At 39.8% G+C, this 20,507-nt stretch overlaps 1 protein-coding gene across 3 annotated transcripts in view; it reads right to left on the bottom strand.

The window, feature by feature from the left end:
- COL4A6 (collagen type IV alpha 6 chain) overlaps positions 1 to 20,507 on the bottom strand; it is a 294,921-nt gene that overhangs the window by 171,412 nt on the left and 103,002 nt on the right. For all 3 annotated transcript variants that reach the window (XM_081125610.1, XM_081125612.1, XM_081125611.1), the window contains exon 3: positions 11,803 to 11,886. In XM_081125610.1, coding sequence (XP_080981736.1) covers positions 11,803 to 11,886 — 84 coding nt within the window. The remainder of the gene's footprint in view (positions 1 to 11,802; positions 11,887 to 20,507) is intronic.

Below are 20,507 nucleotides of genomic sequence, written 5' to 3'. Positions count from 1 at the left end.
TAAAAAATAGAAGGGTGACACATTCATCTAAAACGAAGACTAGCCCTCATCATCAAATCACAATATTAGGTAAATGTGGATGTATGTCTGTCTGTGTGTGTTCAAGGTTGAAAAGAATCATTTAAAGAAAGATAGGAACTGAGCAGCAGAAAATGCAAACTTTCCATTTTGTTGTGCTAGGGAATTTTGGACATGACAGCCTCTAAAAATAGGGAGTGTCCTATTTTCCTATCATGTCTCTCACTCCAATCCATCCTGCACAACTCCCACCAAGATAATCTTCCTAAGAAACAATTTTGTCACTATATTTTAAAAAAGAGTTGCTTAATCATTCTAGTCCATACCAATATCTCCTTTTGAGGACTTGTGCTCTGGCATTCAGACTTTCAATCCAGATGCAGTGTTGTGTAGTTAAGCACTGCTGTGTGTGTGTGTGTGTGTGTATGTGTGTGTGCTTGTGTGTGGTCTCCATAAATAGAGGTCCAGTGTTTATAACATGTTTGCACTCCCCACAGTGCCTGCACCAATATGTAGCCCCCAGGATGCTTTTTTTTCCCTTAATCCTCACCTGAGGATAATTTTTCTATTGATTTTTAGAGAAAGTGGAAAGGAGAGGGGGAAGGGGAGAGAGAGAGGAGAGAGAAACACTGATGTGAGAGAGACACATCGATTGGTTGCCTCCTGCATGCACCTCAAACTGCGGCTGAGGATCAAATCTACTACCCAGGTATGTGCTTTTGACTGGGATTCAACCCCGCGACTCTTTGGTGTGTGGGCCAACACTCTACCACTGAGTCACACCAGCCAGGGCCCATATTGCTTTTTAAATGTTTGTCTAGTGGGCTTGAACCTCACGCAACACAACAAGAAAATTGAAATGCAGAGCATAGTCTAGGATCTGTACCTCTATAAGTAAAGGTGGTCATTAAATAATTGTCCATGTGCCTCATTTGTTAAAATAAAAGCTTTTTTGAAAAGATGATAGTGAAGCAAATTTCTGCAAAGTAATGCACATTTTTCCCACTGACTCATACTGTAACTTAAGAGAAACGCCTTGCAATTAATTTTGTTAAACATTCTTGGAAGACTTCCATTAATGCAAGTCTTTTCAGAATAGACACCAAATTACTTTCTTGACATATACTTGGTAAGTTCATCTACATGCATTTCTAACTCTGTTGCAGTGGAGTTCCATACAGTGAGTGGCCTATATACAGGAACAGACCTGAATCAGAGCTGTAAAAAACTGATGTGACTCCTCACAAAACTTATAATCACAGATGAAAGCTGGCCTTTTCATATGCATGAATTTCATTTTTTTAGCTCTTAAAAGACATGGATGTTAGGAAAACATTTTAAAACCCAAACAAGGATATAAACGCGTGTTACACAAGTAGCCAGAAGTTACTTTTCACTGGGCCAGGGGAAAAATAATTGATTTGTTGATATCTGGTCTACATCTTCTTAGCAGATTTTCTTCATTACAAGTATTCCTTCATTCACAACGATCCAACCACAATGAGCTTAGCTGATTATGACCCCACGGGATAATGAGCCCATTCGACATGGCAGAGAGAACAGTGAGTAGGGGGATAGAATATTTGATTCAAATCTCAACAATGCCGCCTACATGGGACCTTGGGAAATAATTTTAACCTCTCTGAAACCAATTCTTCTAAGTCTTTTCATATTTAAAGCAAGGGAAAGAACATTCACAAGCATGATGGGAAAGTCTTTTATAAACTATATGCCACTTGAGGTTTGGATCCAACCTCCCAAGCTCAAGATTTTATGATTTTTAAATTTCTTTGCTGTCTCACTTCTCCCAACTTATGAAATCCCCATTGCTTAATTTTATATAAAGTTTTCAAGGTGAGGCTCTAAAGTTGGCATGGTTGTTCTATAGGGAAAGAGCAAGAGGTATAGGAATAGTTATTTTTCTCTTCAATGTTCTTTTGCCTCTGTTTAGGGGTCCCCATTTATTTAAATATGGTATAGGCCAGTGGTCTCCAAATATTTCTAATTGGACACACTTTTCAGTTAAAAAAACCTGAGCATGCCATATATACATATATATGCATGTATGTGTATGAAATATATACATGTCCTACTCTACATATATATGTACATACATATATTATGAAACACACACAATAAATAGAAATTTAAAAGGGTGAGATAAAGATGAAATAAATAACATGTCAAATATCTTGTTAATCATGATGGCTTTTTATATTATTAGTTAGCATTTCAAGGCACAATATACACTTAAGGCAAGATCTTCCATTATTTAGAATGGTTGTAAATCCATATTTCATGTAGTCTTCTTGATTATTTTTGCATTCCCTTTTTGCCAACTTCTTGTCAGGCAAAATTAGATTATTGTTGGTTTTACCTCATAATAAGGCTGGTGAAAAACTCTAGAAGTAGGAGAAGTGTGAGCACTGCCATTTTCATATGCTTACATTATCAGTATTATCTCCAATACATGGTTTATTTGCAGGAATCTTCTTAAGTCACTTGTCCATTTTGTGAGGGTGAATGCAGTTAGATAATATAGTCTATGAGTCCACTTAACTGGAATCATGATTATATGAGTAATATAGAATAGCAACATCTCTGATATACATACATCATAGAATAGCAACATCTCTGGTATATATACAGAAAAAAAATGAGGGCCTCAGGGTTACCCCTTCCATCTTGTGGGCTCCCACTTTTCCCTCAGAATACCTTACAAAGCATATGTAACAGGAAAGCTGAGGACAGAGCCACCCCGAGAGGGTGCCAATGACAATATATCTACACATTTGAAATGATTAATAATAATAGTTATTATTAATAATTAATCAGTAATAATAATGACTATTTTTACATAGCACTTAGTGGACTACACACTGTTTGAAGCACTTTGCATAAATTAAATTATTTAATCCCAAGCTTAAGTTATTTCTATATTTTCTCAATTTAAATGGAAATAGAAGTTGTAATATTTTCTTTTGCACCCCAATGGATGGACTCACATGTGCCACCATGCCCACCCCCAATTCTGGAGACCATTGATCCAGGCTCTGAGATTTAAAATATCTGGATAAGTGGATGTTTCCATAAAGTACATCACAGCAACTCTTTCCAATATCCTGCTGTTGTAGTTTCATGCCTGCTGATAGACGGCAAAAAACATGGACTAGTGACACAGGCTGTAAGTCTAGTCAACTGGAAGCAGAGGGGAAAAACTGGGTTAGGAGTCCCTGATGGGGAAAATGGAAATGAAAGATGGAGAGCTAGAAGTGCTCCAGTGAGAGGGAGAAAAGCCTGGAAGGAGAAAGGAGAAGTTAGACACCAGGGAGGAAAAAGAAAACAAAGAGAGGAAAGGGGTAAATAGTTGGAGAGGGAAGGTGAAGGCAGACTCTAAGAGGAGAGGATATGCCACACATTGGCATGCAAGATGCTTGGTCACCCATATCTTGATATCCAGTGTCTATGATATATAGATCATCAGGGCCAATACAAGGAAAACAGCTTTCCCTGAAGATTTGTGCACACAATTGCTCCCCAGGTATGCAGAGTGAACCTCCTCTTCTCATCAGAGAGGAACACGCAAATTATTCAATCAATGCAAGGATAAAACAATGCTAAACCTAAAGAATGGGTCTCTAAAACTAGAACTGCAGAAATAATTCCTAAGCAAGGCAGGGAAGATATTTTGGGAGTATGGGTGATGAGGAGATATCCTTATGATTCTTTTCAAATCACACCAGCCATGGCCAAGGACAGAGAGCACTCTAAATTCCTGCAGGATTACAGGAGCTGTCAGGACTTTAGCTGTTAGAAACTTCCAGCATCAGCAGTAAAAAAGCCACTGCAAGCGATTTACATCGAGGAAGCTACCAAGACAACACTCCAGAGGGTAGAACACTGTCAAACATTGCTCTCCACATCTCACTGCAACACTAGAAGGTATGATAAGACACTCTAGAGGCAAGGAACTGTCACGGTACAGTAACATGGAGTCTGACTTAAATCATCAGAACTGGTGGTTCTTCAAGATTATTCAGGCCCAAACCCTCATTTTACTTATGGGTAAATTGACACCCTAAGGAGAGAAAGCACCAGCTCAATGTCATCCAGCTGTCAAAGCTCAGACGTGGCACTTAGGTTTCCAGATATCTAAAGAAGTGCTCTTGACTCTGCACCTGTGTATTTATCTCTTTCCCCAGCTGCCTGGCTCCTCTCTAACTAAAGCCTCCCTCACTAGCACAGATAAAATATCTCCCAAAGCCCAAACTGCCCCATTATGATCTAAGAAGGGATTACGATAACCTTGAACATCTGTTGGGCTACAATTGCATCTTGATTCAGTGCAGAGACACTAAATTTTAACATTATCATCATTATCATCAATTATCCTCAACTGAAATAACTATATTTAAATACACAAGGACCCTTGGTTTTTCACCTCCCTACCCTACTGCCACCCAATGGCTACTTCCTTGCACAAACATTATCCTTCTCCCCCACAAGGAAGAGGAACAAGGGAAACTGAAGACCAAAAACTTTGCATAAGGTTAAGAGGCTTTAAGCAAAAGGTTTGGTGGAGGGGAGGGTGAAATAAATGTCAAAAGAGAAAGTGTGTGATTATCTTTGACACAATTATTCATGAATGTTCTCATCTTGGAGGAAGAACAAGTTGCTGGGAGTAAAACAAAAACATTTTGCCAACTCCCTTACATGGGTAGGCACAGAATAAGAAGAAATCACACAAAAGAGGAGATCAGGTTCAAACCTCAGAGGAGTTAGGCAGAGCAGATTCACAAAGTAAGCTGCAGGAACCAGAGTGTGGGAAAGGGCTAGGACCCTTACAGCTAGCTAACAGGACCTAAAGAAATATATGAAAATAACTGTCATGGATCTTTGCCTTCTTTTAGCAGAAAGGAATCCTCCCTAGACAGGAAACTTTCATTTGCTTCACAGCGACCTTACAGCTAATCCAAGATGTGGAGAGTACGACTGGAACCATAACCATCCAGATTGGCTGATTGGTTGGTCAGTCCTTCATGAAACAGTTTGTAATGCCTACTGCCTCTGCAGAGACTAAGACCTAGTTTCTGCCCTTTAGGAGTTAAGATTGTGGAGTGCAGACAAGACGCTGTAGTTCAGCATTAAAGAAATGATGAAAAGAGTAGATAACGTGAGCCTTGCTGATAGTGGAAAGCTTCATGAGGAGGTGAAGTCTGTGTTCGGTTTTAAACAATGAGTACATAGAAGCAAGTCAGCAGAGAAAGGGTAGATCTAGGGATGTAAATGGGGGTAGCAGGTGTAAAACCTGGAACATATTAAAAAACATAGCAGGTTCTGTGAACTGTAAATACTTCACTTCACGTTATGGTTTTGTTTTGTCTCCTGAAAAGGGAGACTATTAGTGATGACAGATAATGTCAGAGAGATGATAAAGGGATAGGCAATGGAGGACTTTGTAAACATATTAGAGTTAAGATTTTATTTGAGATTTATGGGAAGCCATTGAAGAATTTTAAGCAAGAGTTTCATAATTTCATAATTACACTTGTGTTTTGGCAAGATTATGACAGTGGATTGGCAAGTGGATGGAAAAGGGTGAGACTGGAAGTTAGAAGGCCAGTCTGGAGGCTATTATGGTAGTTCATGCAAGAAATTATACAAGCCTGCTTTGGAGAAATAGGTATGGAATAAAGTGGATGGATTTGAGCTCTATTTATGAAGTTAAATGGACAGAATTTGATGATGAATTAGAGATGATTGTGAGGAAAGGAAAGAGGAGACAAGAATGACCCTCAGGTTTCTGACTTAAACAATGGAATGCATGGTTGGGGCCATTTGCTGAAAAGGGGAAGAGATAAGTAGGACATGGGAAGAAACACATCTGGTGGAGGTTGATGGTTGAATTCTGTATGAGATATGTTTATGGCGCCAGTGAAAATCTTAGCAGAGATGTCCACCAAGAAATTGCCAATATTGACAAGAAGCTGAGGAGAAAGGTCTGAGCTAGAGATGAAGATATAATATTTATCACGGCACAGGTGGTAGCTTAAATCCCTGGAATGTATGAAACCTCACTGTGGGAGACCTACAGTGAGAAGTGGGATGAGGACCGAAACTTGGGGAGTCCCATAAAAGTAGGAAAACAACTAAGAGAGAATAGCATTATGAAATCTGTAATTAAGAAATCCAACACTACAATTCCCAGTCAGGGCACATGCTTGGGTTGCGAGCTCAGTCCTCAGTGGGGGGCATGCCGGAGGCAGCCGATCAATGGCTCTCTCATCATTGATGTTTCTATTTCTCTCTCCCTTCCTCTCTCTGAAATCAATAAAAGCATTAAAAAAAAAAAAAAAGAAATCCAATAATCCAATACTACAAAGTGTTTCATGAAGGACTAACCAACCAACCAACCAACCAGCCAGCCAATCTGGGTGGTTATGGTTTCAGTCGTACTCTCCACATCTTGGATTAGCTGTAAGGTCGCTGTGAAGCAAATGAAAGTTTCCTGTCTAGGGAGGATTCCTTTCTGCTAAAAGAAGGCAAAGATCCATGACAGTTATTTTCATATATTTCTTTAGGTCCTGTTAGCTAGCTGTAAGGGTCCTAGCCCTTTCCCACACTCTGGTTCCTGCAGCTTACTTTGTGAATCTGCTCTGCCTAACTCCTCTGAGGTTTGAACCTGATCTCCTCTTTTGTGTGATTTCTTCTTATTCTGTGCCTACCCATGTAAGGGAGTTGGCAAAATGTTTTTGTTTTACTCCCAGCAACTTGTTCTTCCTCCAAGATGAGAACATTCATGAATAATTGTGTCAAAGATAATCACAAACTTTCTCTTTTGACATTGGTTTCAGGAACAGAGAGATTCAGGGGAGAATGAGGTACCTCATGCAGCAGAGAAGTCAAGGAAGATACAAATGAAAAATGTTCATAGGATTTGGCAACAAGCAAGTCAGTGGTGACCAGTATTAGCAGTGAGGAGGGCTGCAGCTCATAGAGGGCTGCAGAGTGAGTAGGCAATGAAGGGAAGAAGCTTTGTACAGGCAGCTGGAGCAAGGCTTGGCCACCCAAGGAGGTCATGTGCAATATGATCTTTCACTTTGAAGCAGTAGAGGATAAGGACATTGGTGTGTGGTAGTGGTTGGGCAGGGCAGGGGTTTGAGGATACAAAGGGAGGAAGGAAAGATGTACACAGGAATTGCGTAATTCAGAAGAAAATGGAGAGGCCTCTTGGTAGCCAAGGCACCAGTGAGCTGACACAGGGAACACCAGCTGTTTGCAGGAGGAGAGTAAATTGAAAGACTAGTGGTTAATGCACTTGGGCTCTGGAATTTGTGGGAAATACATTTTGTGACAAAGAAGTGGCAAAATACAGACAGGAGATAAGGAATTAAGAACCCTAGGCTCCTTCTCTTTAAACTCAGGCTTGCCTTATAAACTCTTTATCTCGGACATAGCTTCCCAAGCTATACATCTGGAGCAAATAGTCCTTATCTAAGGGAGAATTCAAACATTCCTTGCAGTTTGGTGTTATTGTAATAGTGGTCCTTTATAAGGCATGGATAATTAGGAGCTCACCATGCTATATATTAACAACAGAACAGTGTTAAAACAGGGAGACCCTTAAAATAGTATCAAGGAATAGTAGGCTCAGAACAAAACAAATAGTCCTGCCTGCTCCCAACTCAGACAAACACCGATGGAGCACAATGCTTTCAAATCCAGTAGGGGAAAAGGGAAGGGATAGAAATGTCAACCTGAAATGGTTTATTCAATCCAATGGCAGAAAAACAACAACAAAACAACAACAACAACAAACAAACAGGGAAGAGAACAACTCAAAAGAGTGGTTCTTCTAGATAATAACACCTACCCCCAAGAAAGAAAACTGAAGTTAAACATTAAATCCAAATTTAAATATGCAGGGGAAAGCCCCTTTCTTTAACATTACTAGGGATGCATTATTTTAAAGTTGACATTTCCCTAATGTAGGTTAATAAGGTTGATCCATTAACAGGCTAGTGATCTTGGGCAAATCACATATCAGTTTATTTGTAGCATACAGATAATAATACAGACTCTAGGAAGAGAAGATGCTTTAGAAAGTACAAAGTAATGTACCAACACTAGGAAAGGGTTTTTACCAGATAAAGCATACTTTCGAGAAATCAGTTTGTGATAGCTTAAGGCAAAAAGGGTTGGATTGCAGGTGTGCAGGAGTGCTAGGTGTTGTGTAAATGTCCTAGTCAGTTCAAGAGGACTTTGGCAAAGGAAAAGTACACACTGCCCAGCAAGTTATGTGCTTGATGTCTCTCCAAGTCAGGAGGCAGGCCTGCCAAGGGCTGCAGTGTATCTCAGGATGACCCAACATTCAGTTCCCCTCCCAGCTTGCAGAGCTTGAGAGGAACAGCTTGAAATCCAAATGGGGCCCTCTTCTTAGCTAAGGAAAACAGTCTCAAATCTTTCTGACATCTGCACAAAAGGAGTTCTGAGGGGCTGCCCTGCAGGGTCAACAGTGTTGGGGCCAGTTTAAACAATCTTGCTTGGCCCTGGGAACGTAAGACTGTAGGGAGGATGACAAAAAGGGACCTGGTGTTGTGTCGGCTTCAAGCATCTGTGTTCACAGGATCTGCTCCATGAGTACTGGCTTCCTGATGTAACTTGGGAAATAGGACATCCCTGCTCTTCACTCATGAAATACAGTTTGGTCTGGTTCAATAACCCTGACCCAGAAACTTCAGATTTCACAAATAAACTTTTCAAAACATGTTCAACTGTGTGGACTCTGAGTCCTTTAAATATTGAAGAAAAAAATGTGTGGTGATATTTTATTTTCTCCATCCCACACCCCTTCAACCACTCATGTTTTCGAAGGAGAAGACAGACTTGGGTTCCAGATGTTTGGAATCCAAACGAGGGCTCCTTGCAGAGGAAATCCATTGCCTTCTATCTTCAAAGATCAAAATCTCATCCAAGGGTTAAACAATGAGGTCATAGTAGGCATGTTTGCCTGGTATAGAACTAACTTCCATTCAGATATATATTAAATTTTTCTATTTATTTTGTTGTTGTTAATCCTCACCCAAGGGTATTTTTTCCATTGATTTTTTAGAGAGAGTGGAAGGGAGGGAGGGAGTGGAGGAGAGAGCCATGTGAGAGAGACACATTGATTGGTTGCCTCCTGCGTGTGCCCTGACCAAAGCCAAGGATTTAACCTGCAGCTCAGTTATGTGCTCCTGACTGGGAATCAAACTTAAGGCCCTTCGGTGCTTGGGCCCACACTTTAACCACTTAGCCACACCAGCCAGGGCTGAAATTTTCTACTTTAAAAGGCTCCTGAACCCAATAAACAGTCCAAAGCTGCTTCTCATTTTCCTGGCTGTGGGGTCTGACTAACTGCTTCCTGTCCCCACAACCAATCAGGAAATGCAAATTTTGTGTCAAATTTCAAATCTCAAGTGCTTCCCCTTGTGCAATTTTTATTTGCCATATCTTTGCAGATGTAAAGTAAGTCAATAAGAATCACCCCTTAGTAAAGTGGATAGAGGACATGGCCAGGAAATTCACAGAAGAAACACAAACATACAATGAATATGTGAAAAGATGCTTAAACTCATGTGTAGTCTGGGAATTGGGATGATTTTCACCCACATTAGAAAAATATGAAGTGCTGGCAAGGGTGTAGAAACATGGGCACTCTTCTACAATGCTGATTCAAGTGTAAATTGGAATAGATACTTTGTGGGATAACTGAGCATCAGCGTTAAAAATTAAAAATGCCTATTATACTTGTATCTGGTAATTCTGACCCTTAGTATCTATGCTTGAGATGCGTACAAGGTGGCCTGTTCAAGGATTTCTACCATAGCACTACCAATAGCAAAACCTTATAACAACCTAAATGTTCATCAAAAAGGGAATGGCTAGACTAAACTATGGGGTAGAGAAGATCTTAAGGACATAGTAAGTGGAAAACAACAACAAAAACACACACAAAATAAGGCACAGAATACACACACACACACACACACACGATTATATTTTGAGGAAAAAACAGAAAATGAAACTGTTTTTACACGTAGTTGTACATATCTCTGATTATATACAGAAAAAAACCCAGAAAGACAATAGTGGGACTGAGAGAGCATCGAGGGAGACTTTTGCATTGTCTTCATTGCTTGCTGTGGAAGATGATTTGACTTTGGGTGGTGGGCACACAATGCAATATACAAAGGTTGGCAAAAGCAGGTTTCCAGTTGCAACACAAATAAATGATACAAGAATAAATTGTGTTTCATGTACTCACAACTGTAAACCTACTTTTATCTATCCTTGTACAGATCATGTACCATAAAAATGTACTTGAAACCTACATAACCTTATTAACCAGTGTCACTCCAATAAATTTAATAAAAATAGAAAAAAGAATGTATTCATATATTTATTGTAGAATTATTTTTTCTAAAGTGTTTTCTGGTTGTAGATCAGAGGCAAGGGTATGGGTCTCGGTGGCAACACTGAACATAACTTACCTGGGAGGCAGCAGTGGGTAAAGTAAATAAGAGAGAAATAAAAAGACTCAGGTAATAGTCCAAATTTGTCATCAATTTGCTGTGTGACCCCAGGAAGTCGTTTTCCTTTTCAGAGACTGTACAATTAGTAGATAAGATGAGGAGCTCATTAAGCTACCTTCCTTTTCTGATATTTTATTATTCTCTAAGTCTATGCCTTTAATGTAAAATGGGTCTGGTTATTTTTGATCAGGAGATGGCTTTTTATTCTCTTCTTCAAATTCTGGTATAGTTTGACATTTCACTTTACTGCAAATAGAAGATAATGAAACAGAAGGTGGAACGGTCACTCTGTTCCCTGTTTGGCTATGTTTTTGAGGGCCTTGTTGAGTTGTTTATGCTACCTTCCTTTGACTGTGTAAGTTCTTAGGCTTGTTTGAGTGTTATGAACGTGCAAATACAGTGCTGGAAGTAGAAAGATCTGAATTACATAGTGTGGCCATAAATTCTGGAAACATTTATTTCTTTTTACAGATTGAGCCCCCTTGAATACTTTCCTGAGTTACACTTAAGATACAGGTCTATTCAGTGAAAATCAGAGATAGAAATCATCTGGGGTAACTCATCACATATGCATACACAAGGATTGACGGAAATGCTGCATCAAATGCGCTGTGTTCATTGTAATTTGCACAACAATTTGAACTGTTCATTGCTAATAGGGGACACTACACTGAATATATTACATAATATTTTAAAACATAGCCTATGTTTTAATATAGTACTTATAAATCACTCTTTATGTATACTTACCTATAATTTTGGTCTTTATGGGTACCATGTACTTTTGATATTGGACGAGTCAGACCCCTACTCTGTAGATAACAATTGGACCACTTGGTCCCCAGAGTGATAGGAAATAACCACATAGATATAAATGAGCTATGACAATTTACACATATCTAGAAATATATCATAATCTGGTTCTACACAACCTAACTGGCTTTTGCAAATACTTCAGATGAAACTTTGAGGAAATCTTGGCATTAAGTTAATGAAGGAAACCTCTTCCTGGTCTCTCAGAGACTTTGACCAATTTACTTCTGCCTATTATTAGTTAGCAAAGCTTCTTCCAGCTGGTCCTCATTACTTTGCTTGTTCCACAGGGTCATAAGAGGAAATTCTAAGCAGTTTAATTCTAAAGAAAACCCACACACTTCAGATAACAGCTCCTGTGACAATTTGTCTTTCAACAATGAAAGAAGTAACTTACTCTCATTCCTTTCTCAGGAAAGCATTTACAGCCCCAACTGCAATCTTGGCCTCCACACGGCTTTCCATAGGATTTATTCTCTCCCTATTAAAAAAAAAAAAAAAAAAAGGAAGTTAGTAAACCATGCAAACCAAGAAGCAATGTCGCTCCAAGGAACTTAACCCTTAGCCACAGTTCTCCTAACCAAGTAAATTTATTTGATGGTGCCATGAGTCATGTGAAATAAAAAGTCATCTTAAGCTAGCACCCTTTTAGGTCAGATTTATACCTCACCAAAAGCTACTTTGCTAGCTGGTTTATGGTCAGATACTCTGTCATTGGTAGAAATTCTAGTCACAAAATACAAAAGAATTTCTTTACATGGCGCTCAAAATAAACCCTTGATATATCCCGGGGCCCCACTGGACTTATGTATTTGTACTCATTGAGAAAGCAGTGCCTGTAACTGAGAATTTGAAAAAAATATCAAGTGCTGAAATGTAATGATAGATGAAAATGAGCCCTGTACTCTGTTCTCAGAATTGTTCCACTCAGGCTCCACTTTCAACACATAATTCAAATCTTACAGTGGCACCTCTGTGCCCAGTTAGTTATAACCAAATTCTTCAGGTGGTATTGTACAGTATCCCTCAAACTGTCCAACTTCCTTCTTTCTTCTTTGCTTTGTTATGATGATGATGATTATCACTAGCTGAATTTCTACAAGACCCCCACAAGATGTGACATGTGCTGACCCTCTCCAACTTCATCTCTTCATTCTCTCCCTCTGCTTCAATCACACTGGTATTCATTCTATTCTTTAAAAAGTTAAGCCTGTTTCTGCCTTGGGGCTTTTGTCCTAGCTGTTACTTCTGTCTGGAATGTTCTTCTCTTAGATGTTTTTTGTTGCTGGCCTCTTTTCATCATGCAGGTCTTAGTTAAATCCTGACCACTCAACCTAAGGTAGCCCCCAGTTACTTCCAATCATATCACTGTTATCTTTTCTACATTAACCATTCTGTCTGCCCCCACTAGAATGTAAACTTTCTGTTAGTAGGGACCTTATCTGTGTTGTCCAACATTGTATTTCCAATGTCTAAAATAGTGGATGGCACATAAGGAATGTTTGATGACCACATGACTAGAGCTGGAACTTGAACCCAAGTCTAACTCCAAGGTCTTGACCTTAGCCCTTATGCCTTAGTGTTTTCTAAGTCCTTTGTCTACCAGACCCTTAATGTGAAAACTCAAAAATGAGGAAACTGCCATTCTGATCTTATCCACTTTGGAAAAAAAGCAAAACATAAATTCTAAATATTATCTGTAATAAGAACTTTATCTCTGGGATAGAGTTAGTATCATCTTTTTTGGTTTAACGTTGGCAGTTTTTTTGTTTGTTTGTTTGTTTGGTTTTTAAAAAGAGAAAGTCATATTTATGAGCCAGCCTCACACTTAATCATTCTTGCCACTTTGTACTGTGAGCTTTTTCCTAATTTCCAAGGAGCATTGGGAATTTCTCAGATGGTCTCATCTCTTTAGATAGTCCCACAACTCTTTATCACCACAACACCCAAGTAATAAGGTAGTGATGGCAGAGCTATGACAAAATATTGCTATTTTAGATTCCAAACACCTTTCTGGTATGTGGTATTTTATCTCTCTTATATGCTTTCGACATGTGACATGGTAAGTGCTATTATATACTTTGCAGTTTGTCCTCCATTTTATGATATATAGGGCAGGCAAGTTTTCATGAGTGAGATCTAGAGGTACTGTGTGAGGGGGAAACCAGGGGCTGGCACAGAAGAGAGAACAGAGAAACAGTGTAGCACTGAATATAACCTTCACCTATGTGTCATTTTGTCTAATGTTGAATACTATATTTATTCAGACAATGGATAATTTATATTTGTTTTTCCAAATATTTCTGTACTTTCCAAATAGTATTCAATGAGTATATATCATTAATAAGAAGAAAAAACAATATATTACTAAATGATAAAAGTCATCCCCTTGAAATGAAGAGGACTCAATAGGCATTGCCAAAGTTGAAGTGGTATCTGTTTGGAACTATGGCCTACTTTCAAACAGTGACTTTTGGGTGTCCCATAAAAATCTGTTTATTGTGAATCAAAAGGTTCCTGATCTCTAGCATGAAGTAAAGGAGTTGAATAAGGCAGAGGAAGAATTCTAACAACAGGACCTGAACAGCATGGAGGGACCTGGAGAGTATTATGCTAAGTGAAATAAGCCAGGCAGAGAAAGTCAAGTATCACATGATCTCACTTATATGTGGAATCTAATGAACAAAATACATTGATGAACAAAATAGATCCAGAGACATTGAAGCACAGAATAGACTGACACATCTCAGAGGGAAGGCAGGGGTGGGGAGTGGGTGTGGAGAGATTAATCAAGAATTTATATGCAAGAGGAAACAAGACGGTGGCATAGGTAACAGCTGTACTTGCCACCTCCCATAACCACATCAAAATTACAACTAAAATACAGAACCACCATTACTCAGAACTTCCTGAAATCTAGCTGAATAGAGGCCCTACAACCAGGAAACTGAAAAAGCATCGAGACTGGTAGAAGGGGCGGAGACGCAGAGATGTGAGTGGATCCAGATTGGATAGCGGACAAGCGGCCAGGGGCCCACACCCGGTGCCACAGTTTAAACCCAGGAGGGACATCTCAGTGGTGGAGGTTTCCTGGAGGAGCAAAGGGTCCCAGCCTCACATCAGGGTCCCCAGTCCAGGGCTCCAGGGCTGGGAAGAGAAATCCCCACAACTTTGGGCTGTGAAAACCAGCGGGGGCTGTCGCAGAGGGTTGCGGAGGGTGCGGGAGTCCCAGGCAGCTCCTCTTAAAGGACCTGAGCACAGACTCAGACACCCTCCTCTGAGCCTGAGCACCAGCAGCAGCTTGAAAGGAACCTGGGACACTTGGGGAGGAACTAACCTGCCTGATATTGGGGCGAGAGGTAGAGGGGCAGCTTTCTCCAAGGCAGAAGAGCTGGCAGAGGCCATTGCTCCTTTGGCGAGCCCTCCCCGTGCACAGCAGGCAGGTAGGCGCCATATTTGAATCTCTAGCACCTGACTCACACCTTTGGCCCACCCCAGTGATTCTGATTCCTTGAGAACCCGCCCCTCCCTACCTGCAAGCTCATCCAAGCCATTTCCAGTGACTTTTCTATGCAAGTGGCCTCTTGAGTCTTATGCTTAGGACTTTCCTAAAGTCTCTCAAACAAACAGCAGTGTGTCTCATATGGCTTGATAAGTGGCCCCAGGCCTGGCACTAGTGGCTCATAGCTTGGCCTCTCCTGGACACCTCCAAGCCCAGCAAAGTAGCAGCCAACTACAATTTACTGTGCAGCTCATGCTGGGTGGCCCTGGGCAAGGCACTGGCAGAGGCTGACTTTGCACCTCCCAGGAGGCCCCAGAGACAGTGTGCCTGGTAGTCAGACTTGACTACGCTGGATTACAACCCTATCACATCCACGAGTGACACACCAAGGGGCACACTTGGTGAACACCAAAGCTCCACTGAAGTAAATCCTGATCCATAAGGGTCTCTCCAGCATAGCAGCTCTTTGGCTGTAGTTGCAGCTGGTCCTCACAGCCCACACGGGAGCACCTAGAAGGCCCAGCTCAGGTGACTGGGGAGGCTGAGCCACTGGACCCTACAGGACACTTACTATACAAAGCCACTCTACAAATTCCAGGAGACATATCAGCTCTACCTAATACAAAACAAACACCTGGGAGCAGCCAAAATGTGGAGGCAAAGAAACATGTCACAAAGGAAAGAACAGAAGAAATCTCCAGAAAAGGAACTAAATGACATAGAACTAAGCAAGCTAACAGATACAGAGTTCAGAATTTTGGTTATAAGGATGCTCAAGGATATTAGTAAGACTATTATGAAAACAAGTGAGACCATGGATGACCTAATAAAATACCTATCAGAAATGAAGGTTACATGAACAGAAATGAAAAATAATTTACAGGGAATCAACAGTAGAGTAGAGGACACTGAGAATCAAAGCAGCAATTTGGAACATGAGGAAACAAAAAAACCCCACCGAATCAGAAGAGCAAAATGAAAAAAGAATCCAGAAATATGAAGATAGTATAAGGAGCCTCTGGGACAACTTCAAGAGGCCCAACATATGTATTATTGGGGTGCCAGAAGGAGAAAAAAGAGAACAAGAATTTGACAACCTATTTGAAAAAATAGATAACTTCCCCTATCTGGTGAAAGAAATAGACTTACAAGTCCAGGAAGCACAGAAGGTCCCAAACAAGAGGAACTCAAAGAGGCCCACACCAAGACACATCATAATCAAAATGCCAAAAGTTAAAGACAAAGAGAGAATCTTAAAAGCAGTAAGAGAAAAGCAGTCAGTTACCTACAAGTGAGCACCCATACAACTGTCAGCTGATTTCTCAACAGAAACTTTGTAGGCCAGAAAGGAGTGGCAAGGAATATTCCAAGTGATGAAAAATGTGGAATTACAACCAAGATTGCTCTACCCAGCAAAGCTATCATTTAGAACTGAAGGTCAGATAAAGAGCTTCACAGATAAGAAAAAGCTAAAGGAGTTCATCACCACCAGACCTGCACTACAGAAAATTCTGAAGGGTCTTTTTTAAGAAGAAGCTAATGAACAAAAGAATCTGATGAACTAAATAGATCCAGAGACATTGACCCATGCAACAGACAATTAAATTCAGAAGGAAGAAGGAAGGGGTGTGGAGGGTGGGAAGAGATTAACCAAAGAAGTTATATGAATATATGCATAACCCATGGACACAGTCAATAACAGGGTGAAGGCCTGGGGGGAGTCATTTGGGGGGAAAAATGGGACACCTGTAATACTTTCAACAATAAAGATAAATTAAAAAGAAGAATTTATATGCATATATGCATAACCCAAGAACACAGACAATAGTGTGGTAAAGGCCTGAGGGGGTCTGGGCAGGGTAATGGTGGAGGGGATCAATGGGGGAAAAAAGGGGGACATCTGTAATACTTTCAACAGTAAAGATAAATTAAAAAAAAAAAAAAAAAAAAGAATGTTTCACTGTGACAGAGTAGTTATCTTTGAATTTTTGCCTATGGATATAAATCTGTATATTGAGATTGTTGCATTTTACTAAGTTTCTACAGAACCCTTAGCTATTGCAACTATATTTCTGAGAAGTTGATACCATAACAGAAAAAAGAACAATATAGAAGACTAGGTAAATAAATTCCTATGTAGGTAGCTCTATTTCTATCAACACACATGCATGCCAATCTTTAAAAAAATTAAAAAGTATGTAGATTAAAAAAATGTAAGAAGCCGAAGTTATGTTTTCTTGGGAACTTGGCAGAAGAAGGAGGAAAAGACATCCAGCTAACAGACAGGAAAACATCACTGTCCTCTGTGACTGAGGAAAGTAACCAGAGAAACCTCACTGGCCACAAGCAATTTCCTGTAATGCCAGTTCTGGCAGTTCCCCCAGGAGTCTTCAATTACAGTGAGGAGGGAAGCATAAAAGGAGTGGCTTCCAGGGAACATGACAAGACAAGGCCCTGAGGACGTCTTTGCCCTAACCTGGTTTGTCTGGGTTCAGTCCAACCTTTGCTTAACCAGGCCGCGTCACTGGTGGTGTTCCCATGCTGGAATGCTCTGCCCCTTCCTCTCAAAATCCAACCCCTCCTTATACTCAGAGAAAGTTAGAAGTGGAAAGGCCCTGAGAGATTATCTAGACAGTGGTTCTTAACTCTATCAGACAAGCACATCATTTTTATTATAAGTATTTATTATTCTTTCTTGCTATCCTGAAAAGAAATTCATAATAAGTGACAATAAATATGTAGTAAATAATTTAAAACATATCATGCCATAATTGCATTGCAAAGAAAAAAAAGGTCATTTATAATGAAACAATACATATTTCAATATGTAAATGCTTAGACATGGCTATATTAGAAGATGTAATGAAACTGCCAGAGGCTAGCAAGTCGAGGCAGAATCACCATGAATGTGACAGCCTGCAGAAGCAGAAATATACTGAGAAATTGCACTAGTGACTCAAATACTATGGAGGGAGTTGCTTTTAGAGTGTTGATTCTCTGAAATGGTGAATAACTCATTGTAAAGTTCTGAAAATAATGGTTCAATTTTTCCTTTATTTACAGGATAATTTTAATCAATAATAATAAAACCATGAAAAATGTATTTCAATGTATCAAATGTGGTTATGTTCTAGGCTCAGATAATTATAAACAGCTTTCACCTTCATGAATATCCAGAGGTCTTTTAAGTGTACGGCAGAATGCAGGACAATTCTTTGCAGTGTACAGAAAGCTATCATTCCTGACCATTACCTAACAGCCTTATCCAATCATTTTGACAGGCAAAAATGCCCTCACGATTTCCAAAATACCTCATGGGGGTAGGGCACATCTGTTGAGAAACACTAGCCTAAACCAAACCACCCATTTTACAGATGAGGACACTGCAGGAAATTACTTTGGCCCACGTCACACTGCTAGCTAGTGAACCCTAGCACTTCTAACCCTAATTCCACATTTTTTTCTACTATTCCGTACCTCTCAAGGTCAAGCTCAAGTTCCATTTCTTCCATGATCATTTCAGCTCAGTGAAAAGATGACACAGCACACATTATGTGTTCCTCTCACTGGGCAAGTGTCATATGTTCCTGTAGGACAGTCCTTGCATGTTCCTTAGGTTGCATGACTGAGAGTCTTGTTTTTTCAACCAAACAATAATGTTTATAATAGAAATGTCAACCTATTTTACCTGCTTGTATATCCCCACAATCTTAGAGGCAACCTATGTTCTAGCCATTACCTGAGACAATGTACCTTAGTAAAGCTTTGGAGTCAGTCTATATAGACATAAATCCAGCTCTAATATTTCAGAGTTGGGTGATCTTAGGTAAAAGAATGAATATCTTTGATATCCAATTTTCAATCTGTAAAATGGGAATGGTAACAGTATTCACTGTATAGGGGTTGACTGGAGGATTTTATAAGATAAAGCATGCAAAGCACAGTGCCTGCCTCATAGTAATCATGCGGTGTCAGCTATTATTATTACATTAATATCAGCTATGCCATACTACTCCGCATTTCTTTAACACTCTAATCTCTCTCTGGAGCTGATAATAAAGTTTGTATGCAATGACATGGCCATGCCAGCTTGTCTATGGCCGAAGTCCACTTTTCTTGCTTAGGATAATATTTGTATTTGTTGATTCTGTGTATAACTGATTGTTACTATTTTTAATGTCACCAGTACTGCATGCATCTCTCCTTTTGCTGAAGCTGGTCTTTTGTATTAAATGCCTTTACTACCCCCTTTTGTCATTTATCACAAACTTAACTTCTACTTATGCTTTAAAACCCAGCTCAAACACCATATTCCTGGTGAAGACTCCCCCCCCACCCCAATTTCTCCACCTCAGCAATTTTAGGCAGAAGTTTTACCTCTCTTCTCTTTGCTAATGGTGTTTTGCCATATTTGATTCAATCTATTTGGTTCTGCCATCAGAGTGGGAATAGAACTTTGTTTTATTATTTTCTGTAGCCCTTGCACAAGCAGGTATTCAGTAAAGGGTAATAAAATAATTGCTCTCAGAACAATTGATTACAAGCATTAGACCAGCTTCACTTGGGATTCTCCCTCTCCCTTTGGTTTCCTGAAATAAAGTTATAGCACACTCTCCATTCTACAAATCAGTATGCTTCCCCAGGCATCACCAGTGCTTTATGGCATGATCAGTAGCAGGGATGACAGTAACACAAAATATAATCCAGAAAGCGAGAGACAGAATATAAGAGCAGTTAGCTAGAGTGATTGAATGGTTGTCAAAGGTGAGCTATCCTTGTGAGCAATTCCCCCAGAATCTTTGGTCACCAAAAGCTTATTGTACAACATTTTATTTTGACTATTCACTCAACAAATATTTATTAAGCACCTACTATGTGCCAGGCACTGTGCTAGGCATAGGAGATAGAGGCTGTATCATAAAGCCATAAATGAAACCAAATCCCTGCTCTTATGGTATTTACAATCCAGAGGGAAAGACACATAGTAAACAAACAAACAAAAATTACAGCCATATTTGTTAGACAATGTGTGTTATGGAGGAAAATATAGCAGGGTAAGAGGGATACAAAAATGTTGGGGTCAGGTTGTTATTTTATATATGGTATTCAATGGCTTTGCTCATAAGGTAACTCCTGAGCAGAGAACAGTGTTTCTCAAAGAAATGGTCTTTAAGCCATAGTCATCAGCCCTGGAAACTTGTTAGAAACGCAAATCATTGCTCCTCCCAGACCTACTCAATCATAAACTCTAGAATGGGGCCCAGATATCTGTGTTTTAATAAGCCCATCAGGTGATTCTGACGCACAGTAAAATTTGAGGGACAAGCTCTGTAGTAATCTGGGGAAAGAGTGTTCCAGGAAAAAGGAAGAGTAAGATCAAAAGCAGAAAATGAGAAAATATGCTTGATGTTTTTGCTAAAGAGCAAGGAGGCCAGAGTGCAGGAATGGCGTGAGTAAGGGGATTAGGGCTGATTAAGAGGTCACAGATGTAACAGGGGCCAGTTCATGTAAGCTTTTGTAGACCGCTGTAAGAAATTTGACTTTGGAAACACACTGAATTGTTTTGAACATAGAAATGACATCTACTGATTTACTTTTTA

The sequence above is a fragment of the Miniopterus schreibersii genome (genome assembly GCF_964146895.1).
Source record: "Miniopterus schreibersii genome assembly, chromosome: X".
Classification (NCBI taxonomy): Eukaryota; Metazoa; Chordata; class Mammalia; order Chiroptera; family Miniopteridae; genus Miniopterus; species Miniopterus schreibersii.
This window is presented reverse-complemented; position numbering and strand designations above follow the sequence as displayed.